General features: G+C 43.0%; 1 protein-coding gene across 36 annotated transcripts in view; it reads right to left on the bottom strand.

Annotated features, from left to right (window-relative positions):
- The window catches only part of KALRN (kalirin RhoGEF kinase), a 637,850-nt gene that overhangs the window by 171,838 nt on the left and 443,516 nt on the right, over positions 1 to 22,496 (bottom strand). For 6 of the 36 annotated variants that reach the window (XM_014866840.3, XM_044771457.2, XM_044771459.2 and 3 more), the window contains exon 34: positions 14,070 to 15,561. The exons of the other annotated variants lie outside the window; for them this stretch is intronic. In XM_014866840.3, the coding sequence (XP_014722326.1) occupies positions 15,499 to 15,561 (63 nt within the window). In that variant the 3' untranslated portion in view covers positions 14,070 to 15,498. Of the gene's footprint in view, positions 1 to 14,069; positions 15,562 to 22,496 lie in introns of those variants that run through there. 36 annotated transcript variants of the gene reach the window in all.

Below are 22,496 nucleotides of genomic sequence, written 5' to 3'. Positions count from 1 at the left end.
TTCAAGATTTTTTTTATTCTTGGTTTTCTCTAGTTTCACTACAATGTTTCTATATCTCCTCATTTCTGCAAAATTCTTAGTCCTTTTCTCTTTGAAAAATGTCTTTTTGCCATCCTCCCCACTTTATCCCAGAATTCCTATTAAAATTATTTTTCATCCTATCTCTTTTATCTCTCTGGCTGTGCTCTAAGTGATTTCCTCACTTCTATTTTCCACATCAGTAATTCTCTCTTCATCTCTGTGTATTTTATAGTTGCTTGTTCCTCTTTCATATATAGTATGCCTATTTTACTTCTTTGAGGATTTAAAACATCTTTGTTTAAAGGCTCTTTCATACTGCTCTTTTTCTGTAAATCTTGTATATTACCCATACCTTTGTCATTTCTGGTGCTTTTCGTTTCTTTGTGTAGATTCATACTTCCCTCTGGTATCGTTTCCTTCTACCTAAGGGACTCCCTTTAACATTTCTCGTAGTGTGGATCTGCTGGCAAAGAATTTTTTTCAGCTCTTGTATGTCAGAAAAAATTTTTCTTTTGCCTCCACTTTTGAGAGATATTTTCACTGGGTATAGAATTCTAGGTTGACAGTTGTCTTTTTACTTTCAGCACTCCACTCACAGGCTCTCCTATCTTCCTGATTGCCTTGTTTTCAGAGAAATATGCTGTTATCCTTATCTTCATTCCTCTGTATATAGCATGTCTGCTTTTCTCTCTGATTGCTTTTAGGATTTTCTCTTTTATCATTGGTTTTGAGGAATTTGATTATGATATGTCTTAATGTAGTTTTCTTTATAGTTCTTGTGCTTGGGGTTTATTGGGATTCTTGGATCTATGGGTTTATAGGCTTCATCAAATTTGAAAAATATTCAGCCATTATTTCTTTAAATATTTTTCTGTCCCCTTCCCCCTTTTGGAAACTCCAACTACATCAATATTAGGCTGCTTGAAGTGCTCTGCAGATCACTGATGGTTTGTTCTTTTTAAAAAATTATTTTTTCTCTGTGTGTTTCATTTTGGATAGTTTCTATTACTATGCTTTCAAGTACACTTATGTTTTCTCCTGCAATGTCTAATCTACTGTTAATCGCACCCAGGTATTTCTCACTGAGACATTATAGTTTTCACTTCTAGAAATTCAATATGGATTTTTCCTTATGTCTTCCATGTCTCTACTTAACTTTTTAAGTGTATGGAATACTGTTGATAACTTTTTTTATGTCGATATCTGCTAATTCTCACATTTTTGTCAATTCTGAGTAAGTTTTGATTGATCCCCCCCCCCCCCCATTATGGGCCATATTTTCCTACTTCTTGGCATGCCTGGTAATTTTTGATTGGGTGTCAGACATTGTGGATCTTACCTTATTGGGTGCTCAATATTTTTACATTCCTATAACTATTCTTGAGCTTTGTTCTTGCATGCAGTTAAGTTACTTTGACACAGTCTGAACCTTTTAAGACTTGTTAGGCAGAACCAGAGCCTAGTTTGTCTAGGGCTTATCACTGTCCACTACTAAGGTAAGACCTTTTTGAGTACTCAACCTGATGCCCTGTGAATTTGAGGTTTCCCAGTCTGGCTTGTGGGAACAGGCACTATTCTAGGCCCTTTGTGGGCACTGGCTACTCTTCCCTCTAATTATTTCAGGTAATTTTTCCCCATCCTGGGGTAGTTTCCTCATACGCATGTGCCAATCAATACTTTGATGAATACTTGTGGAAGACCCTCTGAAGATCTCCAGAGTTCTCTTTCTGTACAGTTTTCTTCTCTCCACTACTCTGTCCTGTGAAGTCCAGTTGTCTTGGCCTCACTGGACTTTCAGCTCTATCTTCTTAACTCAGGAGACCACTAGGTTATCTCTCCCTGCACTGAAACCTGGAAACTCAAGGCAGTAGGCTAGGGTATTCATAGGGCTTACTTTGTTCCCTGTCTCTCAGGGATCACACTGTCCTTTGTTGTCTGATGTCCAATGTGTTGAAAATGATTGATTTTGTCTAGGTGTTTTTTTGTTGTTTCAGGCAGGGGGATATCTAGTTCTTGCTTCTCCATCTTGCTCAGAAGCAGAAGTCTTACATCTTCCTTCCTTGTTCTCCTTCCAACCTGCTTATTTAATTACTCTTACTGTGACCTTTTTCAAACCCCATTGGGACCTCTAGGTCATTGGGACTCTACTTTCTCCCAATCCAACAATACTCTCCTTTCATCACTTTCCTTATTATGCAGCTTGGATTCCATGATCCATTATTTCAGTAATGCTCTTGCCACTGTCCTCAATTCCCTTGCCCCTCTCAGCTCATTTAACCCAGGTAATTACATGGTAAAGGTTCAATATTTTTTTAATGAATGGATAAATAAATGAATGAGAAAATAGAGCATATATGTTAGTTTCTGACAACCTCTTTGCCTATATTTCATCCTTTTTTTTTCTGCTTTTATCTCCCCAACCCCCCCTGTACATAGTTGTATATCTTAGTTGCATGTCCTTCTAGTTGTGGGATGTGGGACGCCGCTTCAACGTGGCCTGACGAGCAGTGCCACGTCCGTGCCCAGGATCCGAACCCTGGGCCCGCCACAGCGTAGCACGTGAACTTAACCACTCGGCCATGGAGCTGGCCCCATCTTTGCCTATATTTCAAAGCTAAACAATTTTTAAAAAATAACTGCTTTATAGTACTATGTCTCTTTTATCAATATAGATAATAATTATATATAAAATTAGGTTACCCTTTATATATAAATATCATTTTCCAATTCTGAATTACTTAGGACATGTGCTTATTGATTTTTTCCAGTAAAAGAAAGTCATAGACTTCTGAGTTACAACTAAGCCAATAATAGAAAAACAGAATGTTTAAGCATGAATGAAATTTAGAGCTAAGTTCCTGTTACTTTCCAATTTTATAGATGAGAAAACTCAAGTTTTGAGAAGATAGATTATTTGGCTAAAATGTTTTTCAAAGCTCATGTAGTTGGTCAATAGCAGAATTAGGACCCAACCCAAATTTCCTGACCCCAACCCAGGGTTCCTTCTATCCCATTGAAGTACTATATTTTCTTGCCCGGGTCTGACTGTATCCAATATCCTGTGTTTGCAGATAATTTGATCTTATGCAATGTTATAGCACTATTTATAATAGAAGCGGGGGCCCACCCTGTGGCTGAGTGGTTAAGTTTGCATACTCTGCTTTGGCTACCCAGGGTTTCACCAGTTTGGATCCTGGGCATGGACAAGGCACCGCTCATCAGGCCATGCTGAGGCGGCATCCCACATAGCACAACCAGAGGCACTCGGAACTAGAATATACAACTAGGTACTGGGTGGAGGGGTGGGGTTGGGGGCGGGGGAGGCTTTAGGGAGAAGAAGAAGAAGAAGAAAAAAGAAGATTGGCAACAGATGTTAGCTCAGGTGCCAATCTTTAAAAAAAATAATAGAAGCAATGTGGCACATGGGTCATGTTCTTACATTCAGGTAAAACATCCTTTCAAACATTAGTCGGTGACTCTACCATAGGGGATTCAATAAGTTCACATCCCTACTGTACAGAGCTGATGCCAGATGCCAATAGAAATCTCTATAGGTTAGCATATAAATAATGTAATAAATTAAGCCCTAAGATATGGAAGGGCTCATATTCCTCTAGATTCATCAGGACATTGTATCTTCAAAAATTGATTCCTTAAGTCTGGAAAAAGTTTCAAGAAGGATAAGAAGTTTTCTCATCTTTATACTCTGACTAGACATTGACATTAGTACTGACTCAAGACATGTAGGGCCCAATAGTCATGGACAGGACCTAGTAGAAATTAGGTAGTAGGCATAAGAGAAAGCAAACAATGAGTTAAACATGAATAACATCACTTCAATGTATACATTTGAGATTCACACACACACATACACACAAACACACAGACATCTGCCGTGTAGATCCAAAATTTGAAAATCTGAGTTAGAGCCAAAATGTAAATTATTTGCAAATATGACTTGATGTTAACTGTTAATGTAGTTATTCTGATGTTCATCAAATATTTGAGCTCTCTGCCTTCTGTACACATAACTCAATTCTTTTGCTGACCTGTGTTTGTTTTGTAGGGTCACGTGACTAATTCTGGCCATTGATGTTGAGTCATTTCCAGGCTGGATCATTTAATTGTGGGTTAAGAGTCTTCAGAATTCTCTTTCTGTTTGGGATTGTAATTGGCAACTTTAGAAGCTGGTCCATTGGCCAGAGTTTCTGATTCCCTATGATGAACAGAGCCCCCTGCCAACCCATTATGAACATGTAGTGTTAGCAAGAAATATATACTTGTTGTTTTCAACCACTGATATTTTTAGAGTTGTTTGTTACCACAGCATAACCTAGCTTACTCTGACAGATACATCTGCTTTTGTTCTCTGGATGAAATTGTCTTAGGCAGGGATATTGGTAGGAGTCCAAGAACACTGAGAGACTGGTAGGAAAGCTAAAGTTAAGAAAGGGAAAGAGACGCAATGGGGCCATTCTAAGACAAATATAGGCATATACAAATTGAATGCAATTTGAGCAGACATACTGGATTTTATTATTGTTCTTACTACTACTACCACTACTACCTTGATTATTATTATTAGTCTTATTATTAGTTTTTTGAAACAACCTGAAGTTACTGCCATTACTCGCTATGATTCATCCTTGATGTTGGATAGAGATACAAAGGGAGGAGAGATCCTTCTAGCTTTTGTACCTCTCAGGCAAATGAAATAGCTATTTATCATACATGGTGTGAATTTTGTTCCTTGAGTATTTATATTTCCTCTCTCCCAATTGGACTGTACAATTCTTGTAGTTAAAGACTATATTTTATATTCTTTGTGTGTACTTTTGGAACAGTCTAAAGCTCAATAAAACCAAGCTGAAGGCCAGCTTCATTTGCTATCAGGGAATTGGCATCAGATTCCCTTGTCAACCATCTCTTGGGCTGACTTACAACAGATGCATCAGTTCTCACATTTTCATTTCCTGGAGCTTCAGGAATACTTAATGAGAACCATGAGCATGGGGTGGGGCAGGGCAAAGAGGAGAAATGCATTTTCAATCAATACTGTCTTTGGAAATTTAGTCCTTCTCATTGGCAACCAACTCAGTGAAGCAAACCAAATGAGAGACATTTTTCAAATCTGACTTCTCATAGCAGTTCTTTCATTTTTTTGGACATGTGCTCTGTTGGGTTTAGTCTCCTGTTTATTGCTCCTGGCCCTATGTGCTTTTCCTTTTCCAATCTTCCCATTTGCCATTTTTAATTAGAAATGATCTACAGAGCTGCAAAAGTCAAGTGATATATTTAAAAACCCATGGGTGGGTAATCCAATAAAAACGGTATTGAGAGAAGAGTCAGCATTTACAGAATCCTTTAAGTTGTCAGCGACCAAACCGCACGGTAATTTCCCACACCTGGCAGTGCACCTGGGCTTCCACTTGCTCATTTGATTATGGGTTTGGAGCTTCTTTGCTAAGTGTTCAATTGCTTTCCCTGTTTATCAGTTCTGGACCTCCATCCTAGATTTTAACTTTGCCTATCAGATCATGCACCAACTCTGTCTTCTATTCTTGCATTATTTGGAACTCAAGCAGCATGCTCTTTGTTTTTGCCAAGTATGACATTATTCTGCAGAACTCCTTCCTATCCCCAGTGGTGTAATGGACGTAGATCTCTCTGTATTTCTGCACACTAAGGAGATTGCCCTTCCTATATACTATGCAATTGTACTTGTAGTACCTACTATGTATCTGGCACTAGCATAGGTAGTGGGGACACAGCAGTGAAAAAAGCAGACAAGAATCCCTGCCTTTGTGGAACTTACTCTGTAGCAATGACAAATCCAATTACTAGTATGATTTGACATGGATCCTATAAAATTATACTGGTCCTTTATCCAGCTAATCATCTACATTTACATGTAAGTCCAAACATGTTTGCATCCTATGGTTTTAGTTTTGGTTCAAAACTAAATTTTTATCAGGACAGACCAAAAGATGGTTGACCCATACCAGGTATGGTCAGAAGCCCCCCCTGCTGAGCACACTTGTTGATCCGAGAAAATAGAAAATAGCCAAATGCCACATTCAATTTCTCATAGCCACACAGAGAATGTGATTTTGTTTGCCATTACACCAAGTGGCTCTTGGACTAAGACCTAAGTTGCAGTGAACTTGTCCCATGAAGCTGTTTTTCAGAGGGGCTAAGCAATGCCATTGGAGACTAATTTTTCTGTATACCTATGGCAGACAATTCTCTTATAATTAGTCTTATAAAATCTTATAAAATTATTCTTGTAAGAGATAAGGCTTAGCATTAGATGAGAGCTATCACACAATGAATGGGAGGGTGTGTGTGTGTGTGTGTGTGTGCATGCACTAGTACCCTGCACTCCCCTCTCATTTAACTTCAACCTCAAAAGCTTGTCTCTTGAGGGCAAACTGATGCAGCTAGGAGGAGAAAGTCACCTTCTCCTTAACTCCTAAGTTTGCTGCCTAAGTTTAATGACTCCTAATTGGGGTTTGGGAAGAGGAAATGGGGAAGCTACATTTACACCACAACTGTGATTGGGCCATCCTCCTGCTGTCATGGACTCAGATCTGGGTTGAACATATCTATTACTTGGGCCCAAGGAACAGCTTCAATACAACTTACTATCCCAAGACTCTAGTATGAATTCCTGCACCTCTTTGCTGGGTCTCCTGGGACCCTGTGCTGTTTGTAGTAAAGAGAACTGGGACTCTCTGCCTTTGTACTGGTGACTGGGGTTGGTCCCCAAACAGGCATGTTGGAAACTATTCTTCCTGCTGCTGCCGAACCTTTATCAAGCTAGACTTGAGGGGCCCTGCAGCTGCAGGGAATCGGGAAGATAACCAGAGGGAGTTCATATTTTAAACCTATTAAGGATAAAAATACCATAGCACACTTCTCAGAATCTGCAATGCCCCTTTGAGGTTCCAGAGATTTATGAATAGTGTATTCCAGGGACTCTCAGTTTCTAGATTCATTTTGTACTTGGATCAAACCTGGGTTTATTTTCAAGAATCTCACCAGGCGAATTTTGAGGGATATTTGGTCACACCACAGGTGAGGTTTGTATTGGTCTGAATGGAATCCAGGTTCCTCTAACCCAGGCTAATACCATATCAGAAAGGCTCCCTTGGACTCCTGGTGGAGGCTGGGGGAGTAGCCTAGAGTCTCACTTGACTTCTGGGGCACATTCCTGGAGACATGCTTGGCTCTAGTGGAGGCATGAAGGCTGGAGGAGAGGCCATCTCATCTGAGAGCCCCTACCTGTTCCTAGATAAGACCTCCCTTCCCCAGGTTTTCATCCTTTTCTGGGGAGTAATGAGGAGAGAGTTGTGAAAGCTTGAGTGTGCTCCTAGCAGAACCCTTACCCCTCCTCTCCTCCAACACTCGCAGCCTCATCACCACTATCTGCCGTGAGACCATCTGGACTAATTTCGTTATACTCTGTATCCCTGATTATGTTAGTCACCGGAACTCAGATCCTCCTCTCACTTCTTCCCTCATCCCCTGTACTCATGACATCCCTTCAAAGCTATATTTTTCTCTATAGCATGTATCATCATATGGCATTTTATGTATTTTACTTATTTATTTGTCTGTATTCCCGCCAGAATATGAGTTCTACGAGGGCAGGAATTCTTATCTGTTTTGTTGTTGTTTAGAATAGTGCCTGGCACATAGTAGGTATTCAATAAATATTTGTTGAGTGAATAAATGACGTGATGAGTATCTAGTATTTAATAAGTCATTAATTATTAATAATATCCATTCTCTTGTTTTTTGGATGAATGATCCCCTCATTGACCTCTGAGAATGTATTAGCCTTTCCCATAGACTCTGACAATTGAGGTGACTCAGCAGAGCCCAGATCATTACATTACTTTGGACATAATCCTTGACACTCCACCCCCATGTCAAACATTTGCCAAAGAGACCAATGTGTCCAAGGTAACTATTAATGCTTTCCCATCTCAACTCTTTGCACTCCCACCACCATACTCGGTCACATATGCATTCTTTTATAAGACATTTAATCCAGGAGAGAACAGTTAGCCAGATTTCTGACTATTATTGCCAAATCTGAGGTCTACAGCATGATGGGAAACTGGCATATGGCAAGGCTCTAAGCAATCATCTTTGTAACACCACCAGATTCATTGGGCTAATTACCTTCTCACTTTAATTTCTGAGTAATTTACTCCTCAGAAGCTAGAATGCTGGGTCGATGGCCTCTCCTAGAAGGCTATGCACCTGCCTGGGTACCAGCAACCTTGTGCTGTGCCATTAAACTTGAATGTCACCACTTATATTCTGCAGCATCAACCAATCAGACCCTTCAAGAGCCCCCCTCTTTAGTGAGCTATTCCATCTCTAAGCCTGCCTGTGTGGCCTTGCAGCATGGATAGAGGGTACTTAGATCATTTGTGATGATCTGGCTTTGAGGCCTATGACTATGGCTCTTCAAAAGGTTTACTAGCTGGATAGTCCCAGAAACACCAAAAAATAAAGCAATATGTTGGCTTCAATACCAAATGAGAATGCAGGAAGAGTCTGGGAAGCACAAAGGCTCCTATTTCCATTGTTAACTTCCAGCTGGCTTTGGAGGAACTGAACTGCGTACATCAATTTTATCACCAACTTACTCCTCTCAGGGCCGGATACCTGTGTAAGTTCTCATGAATCGATGAGATACCAGAGCAACACCTGGAGTGCCATACTTATGGGTCACTCTCAGAGTGGGAGTGTCACACCAATGAAATCTAAACCCTGCTTCTACATCAACTGTTTCAGTAGCCACGCCCATCCTGGTACTTCCTTTCCCCCCGATGGGTGCCAGAACAACCACCCAGCAGAACTAGGCACAGCCAAATCTAAGAACTCCACACTATGCTTGGGGGTAAGACCCATTAAAAAGTCACCATTGACAGGCAACAGAATCCTTGGACATCCCCACAAATAGAATAACACTCCTTATCCCACCATCCCAGAAACTCAAAGGCAGATACATAGAGATCCCTTCCCCCATCACTGCTATTTCTGGGCCCTCTAAATTCTCCCTATGGCTACCACTATCCATGACCACACTTACCCATAGTAGGCCTGGCTATATTATCATGCCACTAGCACCCTTGATGGTCATTGGTAAGCCTGGATACAGCACCTGTGCTGTGAAAACTCCCTCCAGGGCCAAGACAGGTTTGCAGAGCCAGCAGAAATAGGGTTCACAGGACAAATCTGAGATCCAGCTGCATATCTGACCTGAATCCCTGTCTTGGGGTCCACTATCACAAACCCAACCTAAAGCAGGGTGGAGTCAGGGTCTGAGGAGCTCCTTTAAGGTGCTCAGGGAGTGAAAGCTGCTGCACATTCAGGTCCAATATAAACAAGAAGAAGAAGTGTTAGAGGGACCCCCTGAGCCACTTGGTCACCAGAACTACAATCTTATCTTTATCTTCTGACTGCACCACTGGTTTTCTAAACTTGTCTTCCTTTTTGGATAACGAAGTTGGAATTTATTTAAAGGGCTCACATCCTCATAAAATCCCTTTTACTGGCCTTCAACACCATTCTGTGCATCTGTATTTGTGCACGCATACATACACACAACTCACATACACACACGTTGTTGGATTACGGTCTGCATCTTTTCTTGTCATGGGTTCTCTAATACGACCCAATCAACTGAATCCTCTGCAACCCACCCCATCTCCTTCAATCTGGTTTCTTAGATGTTCAGTCCGTGTGTTGCAGTGGGCATGAACTACCTTTTTTAAGGAACAGTCATTCTTACAGCACACTTTAGAGTCTAAAACTCAGCAAAAACACATTCACACTAGATCTTTCATCAGCATGGAAATCCTAATGATCCAAGCTTTATGACCCTCCTGTACTCACTTTGTCATGCCACAGGGGGAATATCTACAGCAGATTTCAGATGCTGTACTGCCCCCTTGTTACCACGCTTTTGGGCTGCTGATGCACATCTCCACGTGTGGTCATAACTATAGAGTGGTGCGCCTTCCTCACCCCACTCTTCTCCTCCCCGGTGTATTTTCTTTCCTAATGATACCTACTTTATGTTGGAGCCGAATAACTCATCAGTGAAAACGGGGAGAAGCTCACATGGGTTTATAATCCAAATCTACAATATACTTGAATGTTGATTAGACTACATAACTTACAGAGTGATTCTAATATATGCCATGTTCTTTGAGGATAAGATTATTTCTAACTCATTTTTGTGGTCTGTTCAGTGGTTCTTACAGGGTCTGGTACATAGTAAGTGCTTAGTAAATGCTTATTGCATAAGTGTGTAGTTCCAATGGCAACACAAGAGGAAAATGTCAGAACATCAATGGGTTGAGAGATAGATAAGGACAGTTTTAGAAATTAAACTTCTAAAACCTTGGGATCCTGGATGGTCAAAAACAGGATGGAAGCTGAAGAGAGACAGCTCCTTGTAACCCACGGGTCACCATCCATGAGATGCATGGGAGACCTCACTCTCTCTCTGTGAGGAATCAGTGCAGGACTGGAGAAAATAATCAGAATGGCAAGGACAGGAAGTGAGGGTTTTATCATTCATGATGACGATTTTTTTTTTTTTGGTATATTTAAATCCCTGAGAATGTGATTCACCAGCCATCAGATTTAACAAAATCCACTCTCATTTTACTGTGTGGGTTAGCGATACAGAAAACTTTCAATTATCTCGACTAATGGAATGGACGCAGTGGTACACATAATCACAATGCCATGTCTATTTGCCTTTGGAAAGTATTACGTGGGCTCTTCCCTCAGCAAGTTTGCTTCATAATAACTAGTTCTAGCTTCAGCTAACATTAAAATGAGTTGGCATTTTCCCTGTACAATAGCTGGTAGTAGAGGAGGAGAGATGTGTTTATGGCAGAGGAATCTCATGCAGGGCTTAGTATTTGCCACAGTTAATCACCCACATGGATAATCCACTTGCAGCAAGTGGGATTTTGAACAGAGCAAAGGGCAAAGAGAGACTATGTGTCCTGGATTTTAATGACCTAGGGACAGATGCCCCAGGAGAAAGCCGTACCCGGTGTTATGAAGGGTTTTAATGGAGAAAGAACACCGGAGTAGGTGTAAGGCAACGGGTTTATCCTTCCTGATAGCCCAAGGGAGGCCTTATAACCTCCTTGTGTCTCAATTTTCTTATCTATAAAATGTAATGATGACACCTGTTCTGCCTGCGTCACAGTTTAACTGTTAGGCCAAAAGAGAGTCGTGGCACAGGGCTTGTAAAAGTACTACATGCTATGAAAATGCAAAGCATTGATAGACAAGCAATGAAATATTGTTGTCTCCAGCTTTTCAGGATCTGTCCCTTACTCTAACTTCTCAGTGCTTGGGGACTTGGGCTTTGGCTTCTGAAACATATCCCAGTTAAAAAAAAATAGATAGTCACAATTCTTAAGGATCCTGCTATTCCAGGATAACTAGTTTGAAAATGTCCATGGATCCTAACGAATGGATGCGTCCTTTCTTAGGTAGTAGTTTCATTTTAACAGGGATCCTCTGCCATAATCGCTTAACCTACCGGCTCTCAAAGTGTGGTCCCCGGATGAGCAGCATCAGCATTGCCCGGGAATCTGTTGGAAATGCAAATTCCTAGATGCACCCCAGAACTACAGAATCACAAACTCTGGGAGTGGGGCCCAGCAATCTGTGTATTAAGCCCTCTAGATGATTCTGATGTACACTCCAGTTTGCAAATCACCGCTTTAGCTCAAAGGGGAAATGGGAAACTCAGGAATTGGGCTCTGGGACATGCTACTGAGATACCTTTATTTTTCTGAAAGAGGTAGGGGGAGGCTAATGGGACTTTTCAAACCACACTGCACAGCTGTGTGTGTGTGTGTGTGTGTGTGTGTGTCTGTGTGTGTGTCTGTGTATAAAATGATGAGCCAGAACATCACTTTCTCAGGAAGGTCTTTTTCCCAACCACCCTATCTAAAAATGCATCCCCACCTCTGGTACCCGTGCCTTCCTTGCTTGATTTATCCTCCTTTGTAGCTTTTATCACCTTCTAATATGCTGTTACTTATTCATTTTGTTTATTGTCTGTCTCTCCAGGTAGAATGTACACCCCACAAGGGCAGTCTCTTGTGTTCACTGCTGTACCCTCAGCTCTGAGAACTGTGCCTGGTGCCCGGTGGGCACTCAACAAATATTTGTTGATGTAATGAATGAATGAGTGACTGCTGAACCTGGAGATAAGAAAAGACTGGCGTCAGACCCAAACACGGAAACACCTGCAAGCATCCGTATTAGGCAGTGTTGCTAAGCACAGGAGCCTTGCCTCTCTTTTCCTGCTTTGGGCTCTGAAATAAGTCTGCAAACAAGGCTTGGGCAAATGTTATCCTCAGGGGTTTGGTTCACTCTGCTGCTTGCTTATCAGTGGAAATATGCTCTCTGGTTTTTCCTAGGCACGGGAATAGTGTACTGATTAATCAACATGTTTATATGGCTGGCTGGGGTGAGCAGGCAATCTATGAGTGTGTGACAGACTAGAGTCTGACATGGTAGGGAAAACAGTAGTCTAAGAATAAAAATGAGGAATTCTGAGTTCTAGTCCTCACTCGGTCCCTAACTTGCTGTATGGTCTTGGGGAAACTGCTTAGCATTTCTGGGTCTCAGTTTCCTCTTGATCTCAATGATCTCCAAGGTCCCTTCCAGTTGTAATTCAATACCCTTTCATGCGTTACTTGATTAATGTCTGTCTCCTCTGCTGGTAAACTCCTTGAGAATAGGGGCTGAGTCTGTATTTGCCCACCTAGTCCACAATGCCCAGCACTCATAGGCACTCAAATATTTGCTGAGTGAGCAAATCTCTATGAAAACAAAATGGCGATCTCAGCCTCATCAGCCTGCGCTCTACACAACTAAGTCACAGGGACGTGGATGTGGGTTGCAAAGAACCTGGCCTGGCGGGGATCTCCAATCACGCTGGCTCTGCATCCCCTCCCCTCAGGCATACAGAAGTTGCACCATTCATTAAAGTGAAGACCATGCATGGGAAGTGTACACAGGAGAGTTCAGGCCGGGCACTGGGCCATCAGCCCTGCAGTTTGTTAAAGGCATGGATTTGGGGCTCAAAGACTAGAATTTGAATCATAGATCTGCTATTTTCTGGCTGTATGACTTTGTACAAGTTATTTACTTTTCTTAGCTTCAGCCTCTTCATCTGGAAAATGAAGAAAGGACTGCCTGTCTCTCAGGATGGCTGTGAAGATTAGAGGAGAGAATGTCTATCAAGTGCCTTCCCAGCATCTGGGGTGAGGAAGGTGCCCAGTACACGGAAGCCCCCTTGTCTGGGTCTGCCTTCCCTTCCCCTTAAAAGGCTCCTAACAATGCCACCTTTCCCAGAGAACTGGCCGAGGTTCATTACTAGCTCATGGGAGTGCCCTAGCCAGTCTCAGCTGTAGGGGGATAAAGATTGGGATAAAAAGTGTTTCTCAAAATATCTACCTTTGGAAATACATATTTTCTCCTTGTGCTTCCAGTTTGCCTAATGAGATTTGTAACTTGCCATGGCTTGATATCAAAAGGTGCAATTTTGAAAATAAAATTTAACAGTTGATTATCATTTGAACCTGCTGAGTCTTATCACTGAACAGAACGAGTTTGAACTTGACTCTCTTTTCACCTGCCTTTGTCTCCCCTTCCACCTTGCTCTCTCCTCCCTTCCCTGGTAGAGTGAATTATACTCTTGCTCCTGCCCTGCCTCCTCCACTTTCCCCCCACCACACTCATCTACTACATATGGCCGTCTTTATTCTGGAAAACAAATGCTGCTGCTAGGCAACCAGAAGACGAAATTGCTGTGGTTGACATGATTCTTAGTGGCTGCAATTGCAGTGGTGCCGCCATCATGCCAGATGTATGCTCATCGCATCTGTCCCCAGTTAGACAGATCTTTCCAGAAAGCGGGATGGGGTGGATTCTCGGTAGAAAATTAAGGGCCTCAGCACTCAACAGAAAGTATTTATAAATCACTGTATATCAACAGCCTGCTTTAGAATCATTTTATTAGAACACATTCAAGAAAGTGACATACGGAAAAAAGACAGCAGCAATTCTCAGTCATGCAAATGCCCATATTAAGGTTCTCCATTGGATTTGAATTCAAGTACAAAGACAGTCCTTTCCTGAGCCAGGTGCAATTCCAGAGAATGACACTTTGAATCGAGAGCACGTTTCCTCTGCAAAGTTCAGAACACTGAACAAGTCCCAACCTCACAAGAAGACTGTGAGATACATGGAAGTGTAAACTTTCAGGATTTGAGGAACCCTTTACCCAGCCCTCCCCCATAACCCAGCTGGGGGAAGTAAGCCCAACTTTGGGACCTCTTAGAAATAAGGTTTAGTCTATTGAAAATAAAGCAGTGGGCCTTAAAAAAAATTAGAAAATGAATATACATATGTAATGAAACCATCCTTGCCTCTTGCCTTGGTGTGGGGTTTCCAGGAAACTCCATGACAGGGGTTGGGGTTCTCTCTTGAGTGTCTTAGAAGTTGGAGGTCTTTTTTTATTTTTTAACTTTTTATTATGAAAAATTGCAAACATATACAAAAGTGGAGAGAATGGTATAATGAATGCCCACGTACCCATCATCTAGTCTGAACAATTATCAACTTGTGGCCAGTTGGTTTCATTTATTTCTTCTCCCACTTTCCACCTCCCCCACCCCCAACAGGATAATTTGGAAGCAAACCAAGGCTAGGAGGGTGGTCTTTGAACCAGAGACCTCAGGAGCCAGTGAGGTTAGGGAGGAGCTAGAAAATCTTGATAAAACCTGGGTCGGCTGAAGCAGGTAGAATATTTGTTGGGGCAGTGGTTGTTGCCAATGTTTGGGCACAGCTAGAGTTAACCCTCCTCTTCTCTACCATAAACCATCCCTTCTTCCTCCTCCCTCTTTCTCACAATGTGGGGAAGGCAGGCTGGATTAGAATGAGGGGTTTTTCCAGATTGGGGGCCACTGACAATAGAAGCATTCCACCTGGAGAAAAACTCCAGAGACAAGTACGTCCCTCTAGTGAACCTGTCCACTCACAATGCAGACCTCTAGGGCAGCGAGGGCTGGGGTACCTGGTACAAATTCTGCCGATGGCAGCTGGGAGAAGTACATTGGGCCATGGGGGCCTCTCACAGTTCCCTACTGTCCCACCATTTTAGACTTTGGAGAGAAGCTCGGGAACCTCAAATTGCACCCAGTAGAGAAGCAGGGAGCCCCGAGGGGTGAGCCCATGGCCCAGGTGGGCAGACTTTGCTTGGAACATGTTGCCCTCCGTGCAAAGGCTGCACCCCACACCAGCCCTGCCAGAGCAGTCTCAAGAGAGGCAGGTGAGGGGCGTCCAGGTGGGAGGTCCCAACGGCGGCACGGCTAACCCGGTGAGCTGCAGGGACAAATCCCGGGCTGTGCGCTAAACGTAAGTGGAGAAAGGATCTCCAGGTCCCAGGTACCACCGAGGAGCAAGGTTGCCATCCTGTTAAGAAAAGGGCCGGGGCTCTGTGATTTGCATATGACTTTGCAAAAATCTGCATGAAATCCTGTAGCCCTTTACAGAAAACAGAGTTAAATCATCAGTGCAACCTACTGTATTTCTAGCAACCCAATGCACAGAGTGCAGCCTGGCAAATACATAATCATTGGCTTAGAAGAGGAAACTGAGGAAGCAGAGTGCTGGGTGGGACTTTCCTTAGTCTGAAGGTTCAGAAGGAGCCAGCCAGGTCCAAGATCCAGATGAGGATCTCCGACTGGCCACTTTTGCTAACTTTGTCAGGGCTAAAATTCATACACTTTTCCTCACATTAGTTCCCCACTGAGCAGTCCTGCAGTGGCTTCCCAGCGTCCCAGACAGATAAGCAGGAGTCGAGCCAGGAATAATATAAATAGGGATGCATTAAATAGGAGGTCCCAGGGCCAGTGATCATTAGTGTTTATTTAATACCCTTTTTGTTTTGTTTTCTTGTTTCAAGTCTTTTCGTGTCCCTGTACCCTACCAAGACTTGCATGACATTCATTTGGCGGAAAGAAACTGAGACAAGTTTACCCATTTATGTAGTAGGTATTTGGCAGTAACAGACTTAAAATTCCTGAGTTCAAGTGTTTCCAGGGTCCATGACACGCAGTAATCTGTAATCTTTCCAAGGCATGCGGTTGGTTCGTGCAGGCTGCAAGGCCGGCTGAGGGAGTGGATTACTGAGCGACCGAGTGAAAGAGGGAAGGAGCCTGCTACAGACCCAGCTTCCATATTCCAGCGTCGCTACACCCTCTCTACTGGGCCATCTGAGACAATGGAATCATTGTTTCTTTAACAACAACGGCCCCTCAAAGAAAGTCAACTTCTAGTGTGAGTGGAGGAGTGAAATATTCTAAAAGGCAATGGTTCTTAGCCAAGAGAAAAGTTCAGGATGAATTAAAGAGTATGATTCACGTTTAGCTGTGGCTCAGCTCATGATGTCAAAGGCTGCCATCCAGAAACGAGAAAAGCAGTCTGAAACTCTCTAAGTAAGAACTCCAGCTGGGCAAAAACTGTTCATGCAGGGAGAGAAAACACTTCGGCATCAAGCTGAAATGGCAGTCATCCTGAGCTGCGAGGAAGGTGGGGGATGCTGGGGATTCAGAAGGGAGCTGAGGTTCTGAAGGAAGCCAGGAGCTGTATGCAGCATTTGCGAAGGAACTCATGGAGAAGATACTGGGGACCACACAGCTCAGCTGTCCCAGGGGCTCAAGAATTTTAAATCACATTTTCCTTTGCATAACATTCTCCCCCACATCATAAACCCCTGTCATTATGTTTAGTTTGGAGACATGCTATTAGATCTTTAGAATTTATTTCAGTGGCAGAATTCAGTAGTTTTGTAAGTGCTGAATTTGACGTTCTGCTTTTTATTCAGATGGTAAAATTCCAAAGGGGGAAAACAGTGTTTAAAAATATTTTTATTGTCATTATATTAATAGCTCATTTATTTATGTAACTTTTACTGTCATTACTATTAATAGCTAATATTTATTGAGTTTCTAGCACATGTCAGGCAAAGTGCTGAGTGTTTGGCATGCATTCTTGCACACGATTCACACCACAACCTTTTGGGATGGGTAATACCATTACCCCCATTTTGCAGACTGAAGCACTGAGAGGTCCTGCCCAGGATCATACAGCTGGCAAGCGGAGGGAATAAGATCTGAACCGAGGTTGGTTTGACTCCAAAGCTGTCCTTCACCACTGTGCTCTGTTGCCCCTTGTGAAGGAGTAACCATCTGCTAAATGATACTCGTACATTTGCCTGTTTGTGGATTCCAAAGGTCTTGGAAAGCATCCCTTGCATATTTTGAGGATCCATCTTATCCTCGAGGACCTAACCCGAAGTGGTTTGGACCACTTTATTATATATATTCACTAGATTCTGCAGAAATTTTTCAGCCCCTTTTAAACCTCAAGTTGTGATTGTCTCTGTGCACCTGCAAATCTGTCTGATGGCTTGATATGTGAGACACCTAAGACATAAACGCATATAGGCAATGAAACACTTGTCCTCTAAAACCCTGAGAAAATAATACCCATTACATAGGAGGCCATTGTTTCATATAGCCCCGTCGGTATCCTGAATGAGTAGTTAACACCAATGCATAGCTTTTAACTTTAAAAATGACAGCCATTCATGATCTTGTTGAGATGATTTTTCAAAAATCTGGCCTAGGAAAGGAGTAGTGGAAAAGGTTAAGTGGAAGTGTGGGGAAAAAAAAAGGCCCTTAATGTTTTTTTTAAATTCTAATGGTTTCTATTATTTAGAAAATAACTCTCAGCTTGGAATTCACATACACGTTCCATATCCAATCTCTGTACCTTTGGCATTCTGATTCCGCAGGCCAGGGTGGGGCCTGGGATCAGCTTTTCAAAATATTTCCCCGGTAATTCTAAGGGTCACTTGGTTTGGAATCTTTAAGGCAGAGGCCTTTTCTATGTCTCAATGACTCCATCACTGGAAAACCTGAGTTTTGTACCATTTCAACTACATTTTCACATCTGCCAGCACACATTGTCTAGACTCACTTGTCTTTGGCATTTTGGTGCAAGAGTTGGCACAAGGGGCAAGTATCAGTGAGACCCACACCAATAGGACAGTGACTTTATTAACTAGCCCTTCTCAGCATTCTTTTTTTGGTGGGGAGAGGGACCTATGTTGAGATTTCCCCCATGTCACCCTATTCAGGTACAGACCCATGAACATTTATTTAATATACTGTAGGCCCCATTCTAATACTAGACACCCATACTATGAGCTTTCTGAGCTATAGCGAGATGTTCTGCAGTCCCTGGGTGCACAAGAGATATCAACGGACACCCAGATTTATACCCTTTCTTGTTCCACAAAGAATTTGAGGCAACTATTCCACAATATATTTTTAAATGCATCTGCAGTTGACTATATGTTCTGGATGTTTTTGTCTGATGGATTAGGAAACCACCGAGGCAGAGATGTGTCTAGATTACTACTCCCATGGCTAAGGCATGATAAATAGCCTCCTCCAAATTCCTGACTCATGCCATGTGCTGCTAGGCACAGAAGACAGAGAGCAATTGACACATGCAATACATGGAACATGGAATGTTCTTTTTTATTTTTTTGTGAGAGACTGACCCTGAGCTAACATCTGTGCCAATCTTTCCTCTATTTTGTATGTGGGTAGCCACCACAGCATGGCTTGACAAATGGTGTAGGTCCACACCTGGGATCCAAACCCGCAAACCCAGGCCGATGAAGTGGAGTGCACTGAACCTAACCACTACGCCTCCAGCCCAGCCCCTGTTCTTGGTTTTTTAATTCAGGTGTGTTTTATTCAGTTGATCAGGAGGCGAAAATGACAGGACTTGCATCATCTGGGCCAAAATGCTACTTTGTGTGTTTTTTCCTGAATCATCCAATTGTTTTCTTTAATGGACTTGGCCAGCAGAAGGTAGCAAGCACAGTGGATGTCAGAAAGACCTGGGTTCAAATCTCAGCTCTGCCACTTTCTAGTTGTGTGGTCCTGGGCAAGTTAATTAACCTCTCTGAGCGACACTTCCCTCATCTGCAAAATGAGGATAATGATACTCACCTTGAAGAACTGCTGTGAGGATCAAATGAGAGGTTACACATAAAATGCCCGGCTCCTCTTAGGAGTTGAGGAAGAAAGGCAGCTGTTATTGTCAGTTGCTTATGCTTTGGATGGCTTCCTTGTAGGCAGATTTTGTGTTTTTCTCCGGCTGCCCAGTTACAGCAGGGACTTCTCAGGAAAGGACTGTATCTCTCGCATTAGATGGAGGAATTTTGTCCTCAGAATGGACTTCATGTGCTCTGTTTGTGTCCCTCCATCGTACACTGGGGACTCTGCAAATATCATCTTAACTGGGTTAAAAGAGCCTTTCTCCACCTCAAATTTCAAAGTAGAGCCCAGACTGAAAATTTTCCTTGGTGTGACCATCAGAATTAAAAACTGAGATACAGACTAGTGAAAATATTGAATCATGCATAGAGAAAAGACAAAAACAGCATGAAATGTCTTTTCAGGTTAGCTCTTTTTCAAGGGTTGATTTTATGACCTTCTTATTTGTTCTCTCATGTGTTCTACTCTGCCTCAAGGGTCTCTTTTTGGCTTCCAGATGTCTGTGTTTGCTGCTCATCCTGACCCCAGGGCTCCTCATCCTGAATTCCGTGAGGAGGTTACTGATAAGGACTGGTAGGCTGAGTGGCTCAGGGATGAGCAGGATGGCCTGGGAGGTGGCCTCCGCTCTGCTGTGACAGGTCAGGTGCTCCCCACCTCCAGAACACCACCCCAGGGAAAAGAAATCAGCCACATTGGGCAAGAGTCAATCTCTCTGTTTTCCCTCTTTCCATTTCTCCCTCTGCTCAGGGAATCCTCTGAGAGAACTATGAGACTAGGCAGTGTGGGAGGAACAGCCTTGAAAACATTTGTTTCATGTAATTTTTTTGCACCAAGGTCAGAAAGGTTAGAAATGGCCTCTTTACCAAGAATTCTTATCAGAAAATATTCCCTCTGTTAGACTGTTAGACTGTGAGAGGTGGGGTGAGGGGATGGGACAGAGCTGGGTCTTGACCTAATGATGAAGCTCCTGTTTGAAACCTTGGTGTCCATGCAGGGGTAACCCATTTCCTTAATGGAATCTCTCTGTGTCCTCCCAGCCCGGGTCCCAGTGTCCCCATGCTGAGTCACTCTGGAAACACCTCCCTCAGGAAAACCAAGCTTGAAACATGTCTGCCTTCTCTCTCTCCCACCGCATAGCTCCTCATGAAATCTCTTCATGAACTTGAAGGTATACTTCAAGCTTTTCTTCACCTTTTCCACGCTTCTCTAAGCAGCTGAGTTTGGGGGAAAACCCTGATGAACTCATCATCCTCTTGTCACCCCCAACCCCTTCCTCCCAATTCTTCTCTTTCTTTTCACTGCCCAAAGCTCCTGACCTTCACAACTAAACAAAGTTGCCAGTTCCTCAGCTCACAACCTTGGTCCATCCTGCACATCAGCCCAAATTCACTCTCTGGTCACTTTCTCTCATCTTGAGATACTGAGGAGAGGCTGATCACCCTGTTCCCTACTAGGACCTGCCTGTCCCCTCATCCTTGGTTCATGCAGAGGGTAGACCTCAGCAACCATCTAATAATCGTGTTCCTTCCTGTCCTTTAAAAATAACATTAGGTTTTTTTGTTAATAAAAGTAATTTGTCTTATCATAAAGAATTTGGAAAAAGCCACCATCCAGAAATAACCACTATTTACATTTTGGTGTATTTCCTTCATATATACATACACGCATACATATATGTATATATGCATACATAAGCACAAATACCCACGTATATAGACATACACATTCCTTTTTATGTTTAATGGAAAAATTGGCCTTTCATGTTTGGAGAGAAAAGGAAGACTCCAAGCAGGTGGGAAAGAAAAGCAACCCCAGGCTGTAGCTCAGGTAGGCCCTTCACCTGCACCAGCCACAGCCGTGAGCTTCTGGAGCACGTGACTCACTGATTTATAATGTCATGGCCTGACAGCCAGGAAACATACCCCAGATATCCCCGCCTCCCAAACCACGTGATGAGGACTTCTTGGAGTATACATGGGAAACACATTCAGAGACACACACAAATTCATAAATACACACAAACAGAAGTTATACACATGAAACATAGCATTCAAATAAGTATTTTCTGAGCATTTTCTGTGGATGCCTAACTGCATCCCAGTGCACTGCAGGTACCTATCACATGGGAGCCTTGTCCTCATGGATCTTGGCGTTCAGTTGCTGAGACAAAAACTAACCTGTGGGAAACAACAGCAAACTGGAAGAAGACGCTGCCTCACAAAGCGCTGAGGGAAGGGACTCCAGCAACCACTCTAACCATGAAGAGGGGTTCCAGCCTCGCTCCTCCTGAGATCAGAAACATGTCCATTGGGACAGGGAAATAATTTTGGAGACACAGTGATGCAGTATAGGTTGGCAGATAAAGGCGACTATGATTGGAAAGATCCTTATATTTTAGTGGAGATAATCACGCATTTCTACCAGAAAACATATGTTAGAGGACAGGTTTGCAGGCAGCGAGGGGTCCCGGGGCGGGGCAGGAAAGGCAGAGGGGGCTGTCTGTCAGGGGGTTGCAGGTCCTAGAGAACGTTACTGTGGTTTGGGAGACATGCTTCTCCTCTGGGAGAAGTTCCCAGAGATGGATTTTATCAGATAAAACTCACAGCCAGGCTGAGGAATGTGTGATCACTGTGATGACCCAGTAGGACATTATTTCAGGAAGAGGACAGAGAATAGAGAGCCAAGATGGCTTAGAGGTCAAGCTGTGGATGGGGGTCTTAGTCAAGGAGCAGATCTGGGAGATGGCAGAGGATGAGTTTAGTTTCAGTTCTGCTGAGTAGATGCAGTGAATCATCCAAGTGCAGTTATGTCATCGATAGCTGGAAATATGGTACTGGGTCCCAGGGTGAAAGACAAGGGCCAGAAACAGACACCTTTCAGCTCATTGTTAGGAGTGCAGCTTTAAGCTAAGCAATGTGGCAAATACAGAGTAAAAGATACAATGCGTGCCCTGGACGTTAAAGGATGATAATGGATTTTTTGTGTGTGGGAGGTGCAATATTGGCATAGGTGGTTCAGAGGTGGTGGTGGGCGACTGACGTGGAGAAGTAGTAAGCATTTCCACGAAGGAGGTGTGAGTCAGGAGTGGGCTGGATGTGACAAGGCAAAATCAGTGGCCATTCTAGGAGATGGAAGCAGCAGGAGCAAAGTGTGACGTGGGTGGGGGCATTCGAATGTCATCAATTACTATGTGCCATATGCTGTAGTAGACATCTTTATCTCAAATATCATCATATCTGGTCTCAGATATCATCACTGAGACCAAGACAT

This window comes from Equus asinus, chromosome 5 (genome assembly GCF_041296235.1).
Source record: "Equus asinus isolate D_3611 breed Donkey chromosome 5, EquAss-T2T_v2, whole genome shotgun sequence".
NCBI lineage: Eukaryota > Metazoa > Chordata > Mammalia > Perissodactyla > Equidae > Equus > Equus asinus.
This window is presented reverse-complemented; position numbering and strand designations above follow the sequence as displayed.